The sequence below is a fragment of the Micromesistius poutassou genome, assembly GCF_964030765.1.
Source record: "Micromesistius poutassou genome assembly, chromosome: 8".
In the NCBI taxonomy this organism is placed as follows: domain Eukaryota; kingdom Metazoa; phylum Chordata; class Actinopteri; order Gadiformes; family Gadidae; genus Micromesistius; species Micromesistius poutassou.
The window spans coordinates 19,391,895-19,404,822 of NC_140278.1; the positions used below are offsets into that span (position 1 = coordinate 19,391,895).

General features: G+C 42.8%; 1 protein-coding gene across 1 annotated transcript; it reads left to right on the plus strand.

Annotated features, from left to right (window-relative positions):
- The first annotated feature begins 2,040 nt into the window (after positions 1-2,040).
- Positions 2,041-7,355, plus strand: rps19 (ribosomal protein S19). The gene is made up of 6 exons (XM_084471649.1): positions 2,041-2,072; positions 3,360-3,430; positions 3,551-3,651; positions 4,747-4,930; positions 6,136-6,190; positions 7,262-7,355. Exons 2-6 carry the CDS (start codon positions 3,360-3,362, stop codon positions 7,328-7,330), a joined length of 480 nt encoding a protein of 159 aa, XP_084327775.1. The 5' UTR covers positions 2,041-2,072; the 3' UTR covers positions 7,331-7,355.
- The last annotated feature ends 5,573 nt before the right edge of the window (positions 7,356-12,928 follow it).

Genomic DNA, 12,928 nt, shown 5'->3' on the forward strand with positions numbered 1-12,928 from the left:
CCTTAGCTAAACTAATTTACTGCAATAATTAACGCTATTTAGTCCGGCTCAAGTTGGGTTTTCAATTTGAATTGATAGCTGATCACTCTGTGAAATTACTCATCTAATGAATCAATCATGTGCCACGATGCGCCACGCAACCGCCACTGTGGGTCCAAACCTTTTTCGCGCAGGTCCAAGGGTCACCTCCCACCTGAGTTGAGGTCTGTTTGTCTGTCCTCCCCCCCAGCCCCAACCCCCACCCGCGGAGCTCACCTGGGAGTCTGACGTTGTGTCAAACGCACTTCATAAAGATGGATGAGGACGAAGAAGATGCTGTTAGTGGAGGCAGTTTATACAACACTGAGAGATATGTCCTCGGTCTGGCGGTCTTACTGTCCCCCTCCCTCTCTGCTACCACCCCCCCCCCCCCCACAGGATCTCTCTCTCTCTCTCTCTCTCCGTCTCTCTCTCTCTCTCTCTCTCTCTCTCTCTCTCCGTCTCCCTCTCTGACTCCCGCCTCTATCTCATCCCTGTGCCTGCTGACAGAATCAACTCACATAAAAAAAAAGTAATAGCTCTCTTCTTATCCAGCCATCCCCACCCCTCACTATCTTCATCATTTGTCTCTGCAAACATATCAATTGTGTTAACGTAGGAGGACACCTGCCCTTTTCATCAGAGGGTGTGCAAAGGGCAACATCTCTGCCAGGCAGCTAAGTAAATAAGGGACACACACACGCACACATCGGAACACATACATGCATAGATACATGCATACATGTTCATACTTACATGCATATGTTCATAAATGCATGATGTACATACACGTGTATGCACATGCGGGAAGAGTGGGGACTGTGGGAGACTCGTTTATTTATGATATTTGCAATAATTGGATTAACAATCATGTTATGTAAATGGTTTCACTTTACTTCACTATCGTTTTGTTTAGCTGTTGAAGATGTGACAGGACTGAAATAGTTTCTGAACATGACGCTCCCTGATGCAGGATGACACACAAAGGTGAGAAGAAGACATAATGATTTGTCTTGTTTTACTAGAAGTGTTACTTGCATAAATTAATATCAGGGAGCTGGTAGCAAGTGGGGTCTAAATGCCACCATAAACAAGTTGGTAAGTCTACGTAAGATGTGATGTATCTTCATACCGCTATTCTATATATATATATAGTCGCTTTCCTCGTAAAGATGAAGGCTCAAAAACATCAAATAATAAAGTATTCTTTGTCTCCATAAGAATGAACTGAAACCTAACTTTAAAACTGTTTGTTTCTGGTGATTTTCTTTATACGTCTAAATGACCATTATTTCCTTATAAGACTGACAGTTATGGACCACAAAATGTGCCCATAATCCCTAAAGACCCTTTGTGCTGGGACTCTGTAAATCTGTCTCCCATTAATTGCCAATGCAACAGGGTTCTCCGGCATTCCTATTCCTGTGAGTGTCTATCCACACAGACACAAGCACATGGCCAATCAATAAAGCCCACAACAACCGTAACATTATTATAGTCAGCGCCAACAATATTTAGCTGCAGTTTGGAAAAACTGATTTTTTGTTAAATAGATTTAATTTGATACACTAAATTAATTCAAATAAATTGCACTTAACGCTCTTTTAAACTTTCTCATTAACACCATAAACGTAACCCTTATTACGATTTCTGCAGCTTCTGGGCTCATCATTTGATGACAATAAAATCATTTGTATCAGATTCCATTTTTTTCTTCATCTCCTCTGCAAAATGTACTTATTACATTTCATTTCATTTCAATTCAACATTGAATAAAGTAAAAGTCATAAAGAATTGAAAATTGAGAAAATTTACATTTGAAATTTGAAACAAAAAATTATTCCGAGAACACTCAGTACCAAATACTTTATTAAAGAATACTGATTTACAATGGTCTGTTTAAGCCTGTGTATCATAGTGTTTCTACCTCGATGAGCAGAGAAATCGGTGGAAAAAACAACACTGACATCTCGCGTGAAAGGACGAGATTCGCCCGCGTTAACACGCGTTGGAAACCCCGTTTTACCCTCTTCCCTGCGCTGTCCACAAGCAAGGTAAACGAATGTCTCGTATCCCCTCAAATATTTGATAAAACAACGGATAATTCCGCTACTATACAACAACAAAACATCACTGTGTAAACAATGAAATGCTGATTAACCACAGCGTGATTTTCGTTCGGTCAGATAGACTAGTTTATGAGCGTTTAAAAACATATTTCTTGCATGTTGCGCTCCCACTCCTGCTCATAGTGATGGCTGCGCCCATGCCATCCATTAGAGGCCTGCTAGCTCACATGCTAACTACTATATCTGTATAGCTGGCTTGATTGTTAAAATGCTTTTTCAGCCAAAGTAAACGTTTAGGGTTAAATCTGGTCGTTATTTGAAGGACTTCAAATCCAAACGTTACTCATTCGGAAGATAAGAAAGCCATGCTTTGAGTGCTAGCTGAGCAACCTGTCCGGACATGCGTCGACTTATCACCGTTGAGTACCGGGTGGTACCCGGTAGGACTGAATTATCCGAATTATGCGAGTAATAAATGATCGTAATGTTCAATAACAATCGATACAAATGTGTCCACTACACATTGGTTGAATGTCCGGCGTAGTTCACGTATAAGTACGATTTCCCCCCCCCTTCGCGATCAAAGTGTTCGCACTAGCATCGCTAACTTGAATGCGGTCCCGTCGTATTCTACACCTACAGTCGTATTCCCAGAGTCAAATTGATCATTTTTACAATCTGTGTAGTATATCCTAAATCCTTAGCTTCGGTCTTCTATTGGCTCGCTCAGGATATGAATGTATTCGGAAAGGCTTGCATTGATATGTGGACCAACACAAATCTATGTAAGAAAAATGGCTGCTAACTAATGGAATAACATTGAGCTTCCAAGTTACTAGACTCGAAGCTCAACATGAATCTAAAATAATAGCCAATGGCCAAGTTATGGATGTAAGAAACTAATACTACATGTCCACTTAACATTCATCCATTGAAATTCTTTGGTTCTTTATTTCCCTCGAATTTATACGATTTCAATTGATTAATTTTCTGTTTCACACTATACTGGCTATTGCGTCCTGTGAACGGCAACCAGTTGATAAAAACCGGTCATAGACAGCGGTTATGTATATGACGGGCATCTTTAAATGCATCACATGGATGTATTCATACAGATCTTACACAATGTGTCCACCTGGGTTAGACATTGTTTTTGGTAGGCATATCTGACAGAAATTTTTAGTTATGTTATGAAGGTATTGCTGATAATTTGTTCAGATTGGTATATTCAAATAATATGAAATCTAAATGTTGTGTTATTGTGTTTCTTAGATGCCAGGTGTCACAGTAAAAGACGTTAACCAGCAGGAGTTCGTCCGTGCCCTGGCGGCCTTCCTGAAAAAGTGAGTGGCAGGCTGCTACAGTAGAGATTGGTGTTGAGAGAAAGCTGTCTACACAATATCGCTTGTTGGAAAGACAGATTTACCCTATGCTAAAATAACACATTTCTCTTCTCTCCCAAGATCAGGAAAACTGAAGGTGCCCGACTGGGTGGACCTTGTTAAACTGGCCAAGCACAAGGAACTGGGCCCCAGTGATGACAACTGGTACTACGTCAGAGCTGGTAAATAAAGCCTTTTAATGCTGTTAACATGACGAGTGGCGATGAGGTCTTAAGTGCTAGTTTTCTACCTATAGACTCAAGATTCTAGGTGGAGATTTGTATGTGGTAAGATGATTGCAGAATACACCAAATCTTTCTTGATGCGACAATTCTCTAAATGACTAACTCCCAAGGTCACGGAAGATGAAATGTAATTGGTCACCGAACAAGGATGGCTTTCATAAAGCCCAGTGAAAAATCAAATGACCTTGCAACTGCTGTTGAATATGGCACGGCAATGGCTGAATACATGCACTCTGACCTGAGATCTACACATTTCATGTTTAATGAAACTGAAGGAGGTTTATTAAAGCATGCTGCCTGATGTTGCGTACACACTACAGAATAATCAGCCCGATTTACAACTTCCGACGCTGGTGAGCAATGCCTTCAATTGCTGATTGTAACAGTTTTTCTGTTGCTAGAGTATCCTGTGTTGTCGGATATGTTGAGTTTTTACACCTCGGGGCCTCACCAATTTCAAATCGGAAATATTAATAAATCCTATAATGTAGGGGAAACTGGACAATAGCAGAGTATGCAGGTAATTGGTTGTCACATGGAAAAGACTCAAGGCAATTGGAAGCCACGTCATCTTAACCTAATGCCAACACTTAATCAAGTTATAACTGAAGCCATGGCAGCTAGTACGTATGGTGTTCTTCCGAAATGAACAGCTTGTACGGTTTAATATTTTCTGAATGGGATCAGTTGGTGTCGTATGCTGTTGGCAAAATCGTTTCCTAACACACACTAAACTGTTAAATGTATCTTAATCTGTCCTTAGACGTGTTGTCGCTCATGTTTTCTTAATTTGATAAATCTAGTGTGTAGCCAGAAATATAGCATGTGTCAAAACACAAACAATCCTACAGTTTTTACCAGTTAAGGAGATGATCAACCTTATGCTAATCGTAAACTGTCAACCGCCTAGTTTGTGAATAATGCCGCTAATCCCCAACTCTGTGCTTAAAGTGTATGGAAATTATTTTTTAATCATAATAATTTGTCGGTAACTTGCCTATATTGAACATTGTTTTCTTTGGTATTCCTCAGCATCCACAGTCCGTCACTTGTACCTTCGTGGTGGTGCCGGTGTTGGCTCCATGACCAAGATCTATGGTGGGCGCAAGAGGAACGGAGTGTGCCCTGCCCACTTCAGCGTAGGATCCAAAAATGTGGCCCGTAAGGTGCTGCAGTCCCTCGAGCTGCTCAAGATGGTGGAGAAGGACCCCAACGGGTGAGCCCCGTTTTACTGTTCCTATTTTATAATACTGCGTCACACTACAACCGCACCGCAATATCTCTCCTAGTGTTTGCCCAGGAGGCAATTGAATACCACTAGGACAAAGCTTCCTTCCATTTGGGACAATGTAGTGAGATTTTAATCAGGATAGCGTAAACTGAGCCAAGATCTTCCCCAATGCTCCTGCAGTAGTGATATAGAGCACATGGAAAACTGTCTGTGGCTCTTCTTGGTATGCGATCATCGAAATGGGTTTGGAGTGTTTGGGTAAATGGGAGGGTTTAACATTCTGTCCTTGGAATGGTTAGCGTCATGCTATACACTATTTCAATGAAGAAAATGCTGTCATATTGTCTAGTCATTTAGCAATTCACATGTACTACGTATATGTGAAGGCTTTCCACCTCAAACTATTCATCCACCACTATTGCTAGCTAGACTCAAAACTCTTGACACCCTAGAAGTATTGGCTATCGTGGGTTCTGACAGCCCGAAAGACATCAGGGATGTACACGCCGCATGCATTCCCCTGTAACCAGCCCCTCAAGGCAGGGTGTCACCACACACGTTGAAGGATGGGTCCAGAGATTTGTGGTCTTGTAAGGGCTCAGTCACTCGCCTCATTTGGCAGGTTCGCAACTGGCCCACAAGCTAATGCTAGATTATAGCTGAATCAGTTGTGCAGCAGTCTGCAAAAATAAAGTACAAGTGTAGTTCATTCAAACCGTCCAATGTGTCCACAACGAAGGAGACGACTAACTTATTCAAACTATATGGATATGTTCACGGGTGGATTTTATCCAGTTTTATCTCCCATGCCCCATTTACCAGGTTACATTTCTGCATGGCTTGTTCAAGATTGACAAGTTCAATGATTTTCAATCGCCGCAAGTATATTATGATGTAAACAAAAACCATATCCATATATAATGGCACAGATATGTAGCTTGTTAATGATAAATGAAAATTCAAAATAAAGATCAATCAATGACCTGTATGAGACTTTTGATTGGTTTCTTATTTGGGCAACAATTTCCTTATATAAAAGCAATTTACCGAGTGTATTAAATGGTAAATTGAAACGTTGTATGATGCACCTACATTAAAGTTTTTATGTGCTGCAGAAAACAAATTATGTATTGATTTTCAAAAAGTATGAAATTGGCTGCAATTTTCTTGTCTGTTTATTATCTCCGCAGTGGTCGCAGAGTAACATCCCAGGGAACCAGGGACCTGGACAGAATCGCTGGCCAGGTGAGAAAATGCGGTTATTTTTAGGACTGCTCTGGACAGCCCTGAAACAAGGCCTTCTACTGTACTTGGTCTTGATTGGAGAAAGCTGCATTGTGGATGCAGATTTTATTTGGGGCAGTAGAGAAAAGTCCTAAATATTAAATAACCTCATCGAAGCCTCCTTAAACCATTAAATCTGTTTTGTTGCCCCCGAGTGAGAATTGTACCATGAAATATTTAATATGGTACATGGAAGCAAGGCCTGCTCCCCCCGGCCCTTAACCCCCAGCCGAACCGGCTCCGTGAGGCTTGCTATATTGCTGGCAAGGCCCCCTATCACACAACAGAACCAGTCCCTGGACAGCCCTGCCTGTGTACCTTAATTGAAAAGAGGGGAACTAACATAGTGGTCAGCCCATGTAGGTACTGTCTCTGCCTGAGGTGAGACTTGAATAATACATCAATATCAGATCCCTGCAGAAATGAGTGACATCCCTGGTTCTTGCGAGCACAGCCAAGATTGTTTTCTTTTTCCCTGCCGGGCTGTGTCAGCAGTGGGCTCTGTAGTTTTTATCTGAAAACGCAGACCCACTCAATGGTGCCCTGAAGCGGGTCCGATTAAAACATTATACTGGTGCTTTGATATAGCCGCTTGTCTGTCAGGGGAGTACTCTGCACGGTCAAAGCATGACATTAAATTCAGTGGCACTGTCCTTGAACGGTTTTGTGGTGACCTATACAAAGCGGTGTGCGGGGCAGCTTGTCAAAATGGTCTTCTGACCGCCTGCTGTCCAAGAAAGGGCTAAACGAGTGTGAACTGGAAAGGACAGTTGTTGTGTCTCCAATCAGAAGAGGGGAGAGGGCGGTGTGCTGATGCAAGGGTAAAGGGGCACCACAAGAACAGGATTTCATGCTTGGCATGCCTTATGGCAGCATGTGCTCAGGTTATTGACACATGCTAATGAGCAATATGTGAGGAAGTTTTGCTATTTATCTTTTGCTGCACAAACCAGGGATAATGCAGTGTTACTGAAAGACGTTTTCTATTGTTTTATGTAAACTGCATTTAACTGTTTGCTGTTTTATTCACAGGTTGCAGCCGCAAACAAGAAACCTGTTGTTGTCCCTGCAGCTGCGGTTGTTGTTCCTGCTGTTGTTTAAATAAATCTTTTTGGAGAAAGTAAAACCCTGTTTTGTCCGTCTCTCTTGAATCACACTTCTTCCAAGAAGTGATCTAAATGAAATTCAAATTGTAAGCTTTGTGCGCTACAAGGTCTGTTAAACTTCAAAATTGGGAAAGGGTTGACCTTGCTGAAACTTTTAGTCCCTGGAAAGATTGAGAGTTTAAAAGTATCAGAGTAAATGAATATATAACAGCAGTCCGTGTTCAGGTAGGTCTCTGGGCTTGCTTCAACCTTGATTCAGCTTGGCCAAATTTAAATTCTCAGGCTATCGTTTAATATCAACCTCCTCAAATGGGTTCTCATGCTTTTTTGGGCTGCATGATCCTGTACTGCTTTTGGTTAGAAACCTTGACATGAACAAAAGGTGGATGCCGTTGGAAGAGGCACTGAATTTGAACCAACGCTAGCTGTCGAGGTAAATTATGATCGGCCTGTTTCCCGATGACTAATACGTTGATTTTACTGGAAAGAATATTTAAACAAATTAGGTCATGTATTCAACTTGTTTCGGTGCAGCAGTGCCATCTAAAGGCCTCTTCATGTTCCTGCATTAGATCGTCTCTAGACGAGGCAACATTTCCAGGATGGCTTTCTTTTTGTTTCTACAGAGCTTATTACATTTGCGTAGGTGTTGAATGTTTAAAAAAAGTAGTAAGTAAAGAATTGGTCTATGGTTGAAAATCTGAGACATGACTTATAATAGCATCCTATAGCGGTGTGAGCTCTAACCACACCATAACCCAATCTTAATTGTACCAGTTAGTTTTTTCCCGTAACGGTAGTTGAATAAAATGGCTACGTTTGTGATGAGGGGTACTTCATGTCCTGCAGGGGGTGCCAAAGCATATAGAATAAGGTTCTAGTGTAGGCGTTCATTATTCTGCCCAGTAGTAGGCAACAATACGTTTAAGGCCTTCTGCCTTTCAGAACGTAGAAAGGAGAAAAATGTCAATATCGAATGAGTCTTTTATGTTGAAAGATACTAGGCCTAATGCACAAGACCACAGTAAGGCCATAGAGTGACCCTCATTTCCATGATTTTAGGCCAAAGATGCCCAACATTTACATTCAGTGTATCCTCCATAGCGTTGGGTCTTTAACCATTGCTATTGTCCCTTTAGTGCAATACTGATGTCCTTAACATATTCTGTCCAATTTTCACAAACAGCCAGGGGGCTCTTGTTTTCTGTTAGACCCGTGCTATGATTAACCTGTGTGTATGTTGGCTCCCTTGGTTTCCCAGATACTGGGTGTGTGGTGTGTTTGTCCACGGCCAGTGTGCCTTCTGTGTTTACTATCCTCTTACCAATTGTGTGCATGTGTGTGTTGTACAGCACCCACAGTACCAATCTCCAAGCCAACATGTTTATTCCTCGATCCAACTGTGTATCCAACATGGTTGTCTTTTTTTCCCCCCCCACTCATAATGTAAACTCCCATAAATCATTCCACACGTCTCCAAGATCAACTTCTTCATGTGCATCATATATTATTTTTTATCCTATAACTTCATTGTGTGTGTGTGTTGCGTGCTTTCTCTCATTTATTATTTTCCTCCTCTCCCTCTGATTCCCGTCTTTATTTGCATTCTAATACCAGCTGTTCCTGCACACCTGAACCACTCGCCCTTCCCTCCTCTCTTTCCTCCCTCCTCCCTGCCAGCCAGCCATTTAGAGGAGCTTGAGCAGGATAAACATATCCTTGAGTGATAGGCAGAAATGTGTGGAATGCAGGAGAGGTCTGCTGTGTTTGTGTACTTGCTACTGGCAGTGAGTTCAGTGTGTGTGTCTTTGTGTCCTTGTGCGCGCAAACGTGTGTGTGTGTGTGTGTGTGTGTTTAATTGGGTATTCATGTTTCCAGGAGTGTCCCTGTTTTTCTCTTTTTTTCCAATCAATTTTGCTAGCCTTCTGTCAATTTGTTTGTGCAGCCATGTGTCATTGTGTACAATGTAATTATCAGCATGCTGCAGAAACAACCGCAATGAAACAATTGACAAATGAACAGCCCCACATTGAGGCAGCCTGTCCCTTTGTCCCTACGTCCCCTCCAACACATGTGCGGAGAAGATGTCTTTTTTTCTACAGCCAGCAGAAATATCCCTGCACTACGAGCCTAGCTACCCTAAAACTACAAACTGTACACACACACACACACACACACACACACACACACACACACACACACACACACACACACACACACACACGCACACACAAAGAAACACGATCAACAATCAGGCCCACACAGACAAAAACAATATTTTAGACATATTTTGGGCCCTCTTCTTCTTTAGAAATTAAAATGTCTTTGCATTTCAGCACTTGCTATATTAAGTCCATGGCTGTTTCCCTGTGAAGCCCACGTAGGGCACTCTGAATGCTGATCTTATCCTAGCCCCGCCTGGGTAACATCAAGCCCTGGCTGTCCCACGTCACTCTGCCTGTCCTCAAAAACACTAATGTAGCTCATTAGTAAAGCAAATCTTTATTTAGACCTTCTTCAATGCAGGCCAACGAGGTGTGAGTGTTTTAGGAATGTAGCTGCCACTTGTTTAAATTTATCTTGACCATCTCAAGAGTCAATTTTCTTTGTACCATCGTTTTCTGTGTTGGTGTATGTCTAGGAAGTAGGTTGAGTGTATTCCAATTCCTGGGTTTAAAATTGCACCCACACAGGGGAGATGAGCGGAGTGACAGTTTGTGAGAGTGTGTTTTTGCTGTGGTGTGTAGCGTCAAAGCGGCCCCATTTTTGTGTGTGTCTGAATGAGTGAGCGGGCAAAGTAAGGGTCAGAGTGATGTTGTGTTAAAGAGAAATCCACACAACTCCTCTGAGTCCTGTAAGACTTGAGGTAAGACAACTCCCTGGCCAATCAGAGGCCTAGTTTAGAACATTATCTGTCCCAGTGGGTCTGTACCGGCTGAGTGAGTGGTGTGTGTTTGGTGTGTTAAGAGGAAAGGGTTTGACCTCAGTAAATCAGTTAACATCACTGATGGTTTTACGGTCTATAGTGTGTTTGTGTTTTTTGTGGTCTGTGTCGTAGCTGTGCAGCAACGTGTGTTATTGTCCTTCAACCAGCGTGTTGTCCTGCCTGTGTTGGTCTTAGAGCAGGTGGTGTGAATCTGCAGCCAGTCCGGCACCACTGTGCACTCCTCCACAGCAGGTGTGTGTGTTTATATGCTCTTTTACACTGAATCCCCCCCCCCCCCCCCCCCCCCACCTGTCCCATAGGGTGGGGGCGAGAACACAAGGACCGGGTTGGCCTGTGTGTGTGTGTGTGTGTGTGTGTGTGTGTTTGTGTCCCTGTCCCTGTGCTGTTTTTGTCTGAAAAATAGTGAGATTGTTGGCTATAGCTACGTGAGTGACAGAGTAACTTGAGAGCTCGGTGAGAGTGATAGAGAGGTGGAGGATGGTGTGCAAAGGTGTTCCCGCGTTTCATCATTCGTGGCTGTCTGGCTGCATCTCTGTCTTCTTTTTCTTCTTTTGTCTGTGTGTGTGTGTGTGTGTGTGTGTGTGTGAGTGGCTTCACCGCGAGTTTGCCTCTAGGTGTTTGCCTTGTCTCAAAGACATGCCAACTCGATGGCTCAGGCAGTAACTGAGATGTGTATGAACTTGGCAAACATAATTTGGACGAGCCTGAATACGCTGCAATCACATTGCATTGGATCACCTTGAGTTAAACATCCTTCTGCCACATAGACCTCGCCAGCACTCATCTCACCTCACCTCTCTGTTTCTCCTGAACAGGGTACGTCATGAGAAAGATGAGGAAAGTGTATGACATATACGGGCAACGGCTTGGCTCTGGAAAGTGAGTTGGGAGGGATCTGGGAGTGCAACTTTCTCTTATTGGCTCTCTTTGGGTCACGAGGCAAGAGTTTGGGTCAAGTGAGAGGTAATTAAATGTCTCTATCATCTACTTCAGCTCTTCTGTTTACTTAAATTAACGCCCCTGTACCCCCTCCTTTCCTTCCTCTATCCTCTACATCCCTCCTCTTCATCTTCATCCCTGTTCTCCAAACACAAGCATACCTCTTATGTTGCTTGCAATTCTCACCCCTTCGTCTGCTTGGGAAAAACATCCCTCTCCCATCGGACCAACTCCATACAAATACTATCACTATTCAGTGAGCCCTTTTTGGATGAGGTCAGGCATCTTGTTGTTTCTCAAGACTGGGGCGTAGTGGCTTGCACGGTTTCTGTTTAATCCTGTATGCCTATGTTCTATATTTGAGTAACCAGATCACAGAACCAGAACCAGAACCAAAATACAATCACAACAATGTTATGATATTTATACATTTTATAACCCCCCCCAGATACATAACCGAGGCAGGGGATTTTAATACGTAGCTTAACATTCATGGAAATCATGCAAGCCACCAGGCATCTTACTCAAGGATCCCAAAGGTAGACTGCGAACATGTGGTATAGAACCAAGAATCTTTCATTTGATAATTAAGCACCCTAGTGTCTGTATTTTTCTGATCCTTGTGTCACTGCAATGAATGAGGTCACCTTGCCTGGCTCTGCACCAATCAGCTCCTCACGTTGAAACATGTTAGTCACCATCAGTCCATTGCTATTTTGGAAGTCTTTTTTTGTAGGCAAAAAGGATTAATTGATATTTGCATGAGGATTTGCATACATAATAGGAGGGTAGAGAAATGGAACAGGCAAATCCCTAAGTCATTTTGATGGTAATGGATTGTGGTGATTAGTAAACAAGCAATAATTGGAAAATGGCTCACTAAAGGTTTGTTAAAAATGGGAAATTGTTTTTATTATTTTCTGTAAAATGGACATGAACAGCTTGAAACACACAGAACTAATTCTCTCTGGATCATAAACCCCGAGCTAGATATTTTTTGTGAACCTTATGCTGTTATTCCTGTTGTCAGAAGTAGCTTCATGAATTCATCATCACCGTCTAAAGTAAAGTGAGCCGGCGGCCTGGGTTATTTCTTGACAGCGACTTACAGGGATTTTTATTTTATTTCTTGGCTGCGAATATGCTCCGAAAGGATGTGGTTGATCTTTCACATGCAGCTTTAGAAGTAGACATGCAGCACATACCGCCTACTAAAGCTTAGTTAATGCTGACCTGCAGGTCCTCTGTGTGGCAGTTTGGGTGTGTATATGTGTGTGAAGGGAGGTGTTTTTAAGGGAACTAGGAGCCTGTTTTTGTTGACCTATTGTGTCTCGTCGTGTCTCCTGGCTCTCACATGACCCGATCCCTGACCCCCCGAGGGGTCAGTGATACCTCTCACCTCGCTCCCACAACAAGGGTTGGGTTCACACACATCTGTGGCACGGTGGTGCAGTGGTAAGCACTGTTGCCTCACAGAAAGAAGGTCCTTGGTTCAATCCTGGAGGCGGGACCTTTCTGTGTGGAGTTTGTATGTTTGCCTGGTGTTCAAGTGAGTTGTGCTCAAATTTCCACTCAAACCAAAATACATCCATGTTAGGTTAATACCTCTGCCGGTGCCCTTGACCTAGGCACCAGGCAGAAGACCTAGAGTTGGTCCCCGGGCACTGCACTGTGTCTGCAACTGCTCCCAATGCTTCTAGTGATGGG

Bases quoted from the DNA above. Each gene is read 5' to 3' on its own strand.
- rps19 (XM_084471649.1), top strand. From the start codon at position 3,360: ATGCCAGGTGTCACAGTAAAAGACGTTAACCAGCAGGAGTTCGTCCGT. The intron at 3,431-3,550 runs GTGAGTGGCAGG...TTCTCTCCCAAG, and splicing joins CTGGCGGCCTTCCTGAAAAA to ATCAGGAAAACTGAAGGTGC. The intron at 3,652-4,746 runs GTAAATAAAGCC...GGTATTCCTCAG, and splicing joins CTGGTACTACGTCAGAGCTG to CATCCACAGTCCGTCACTTG.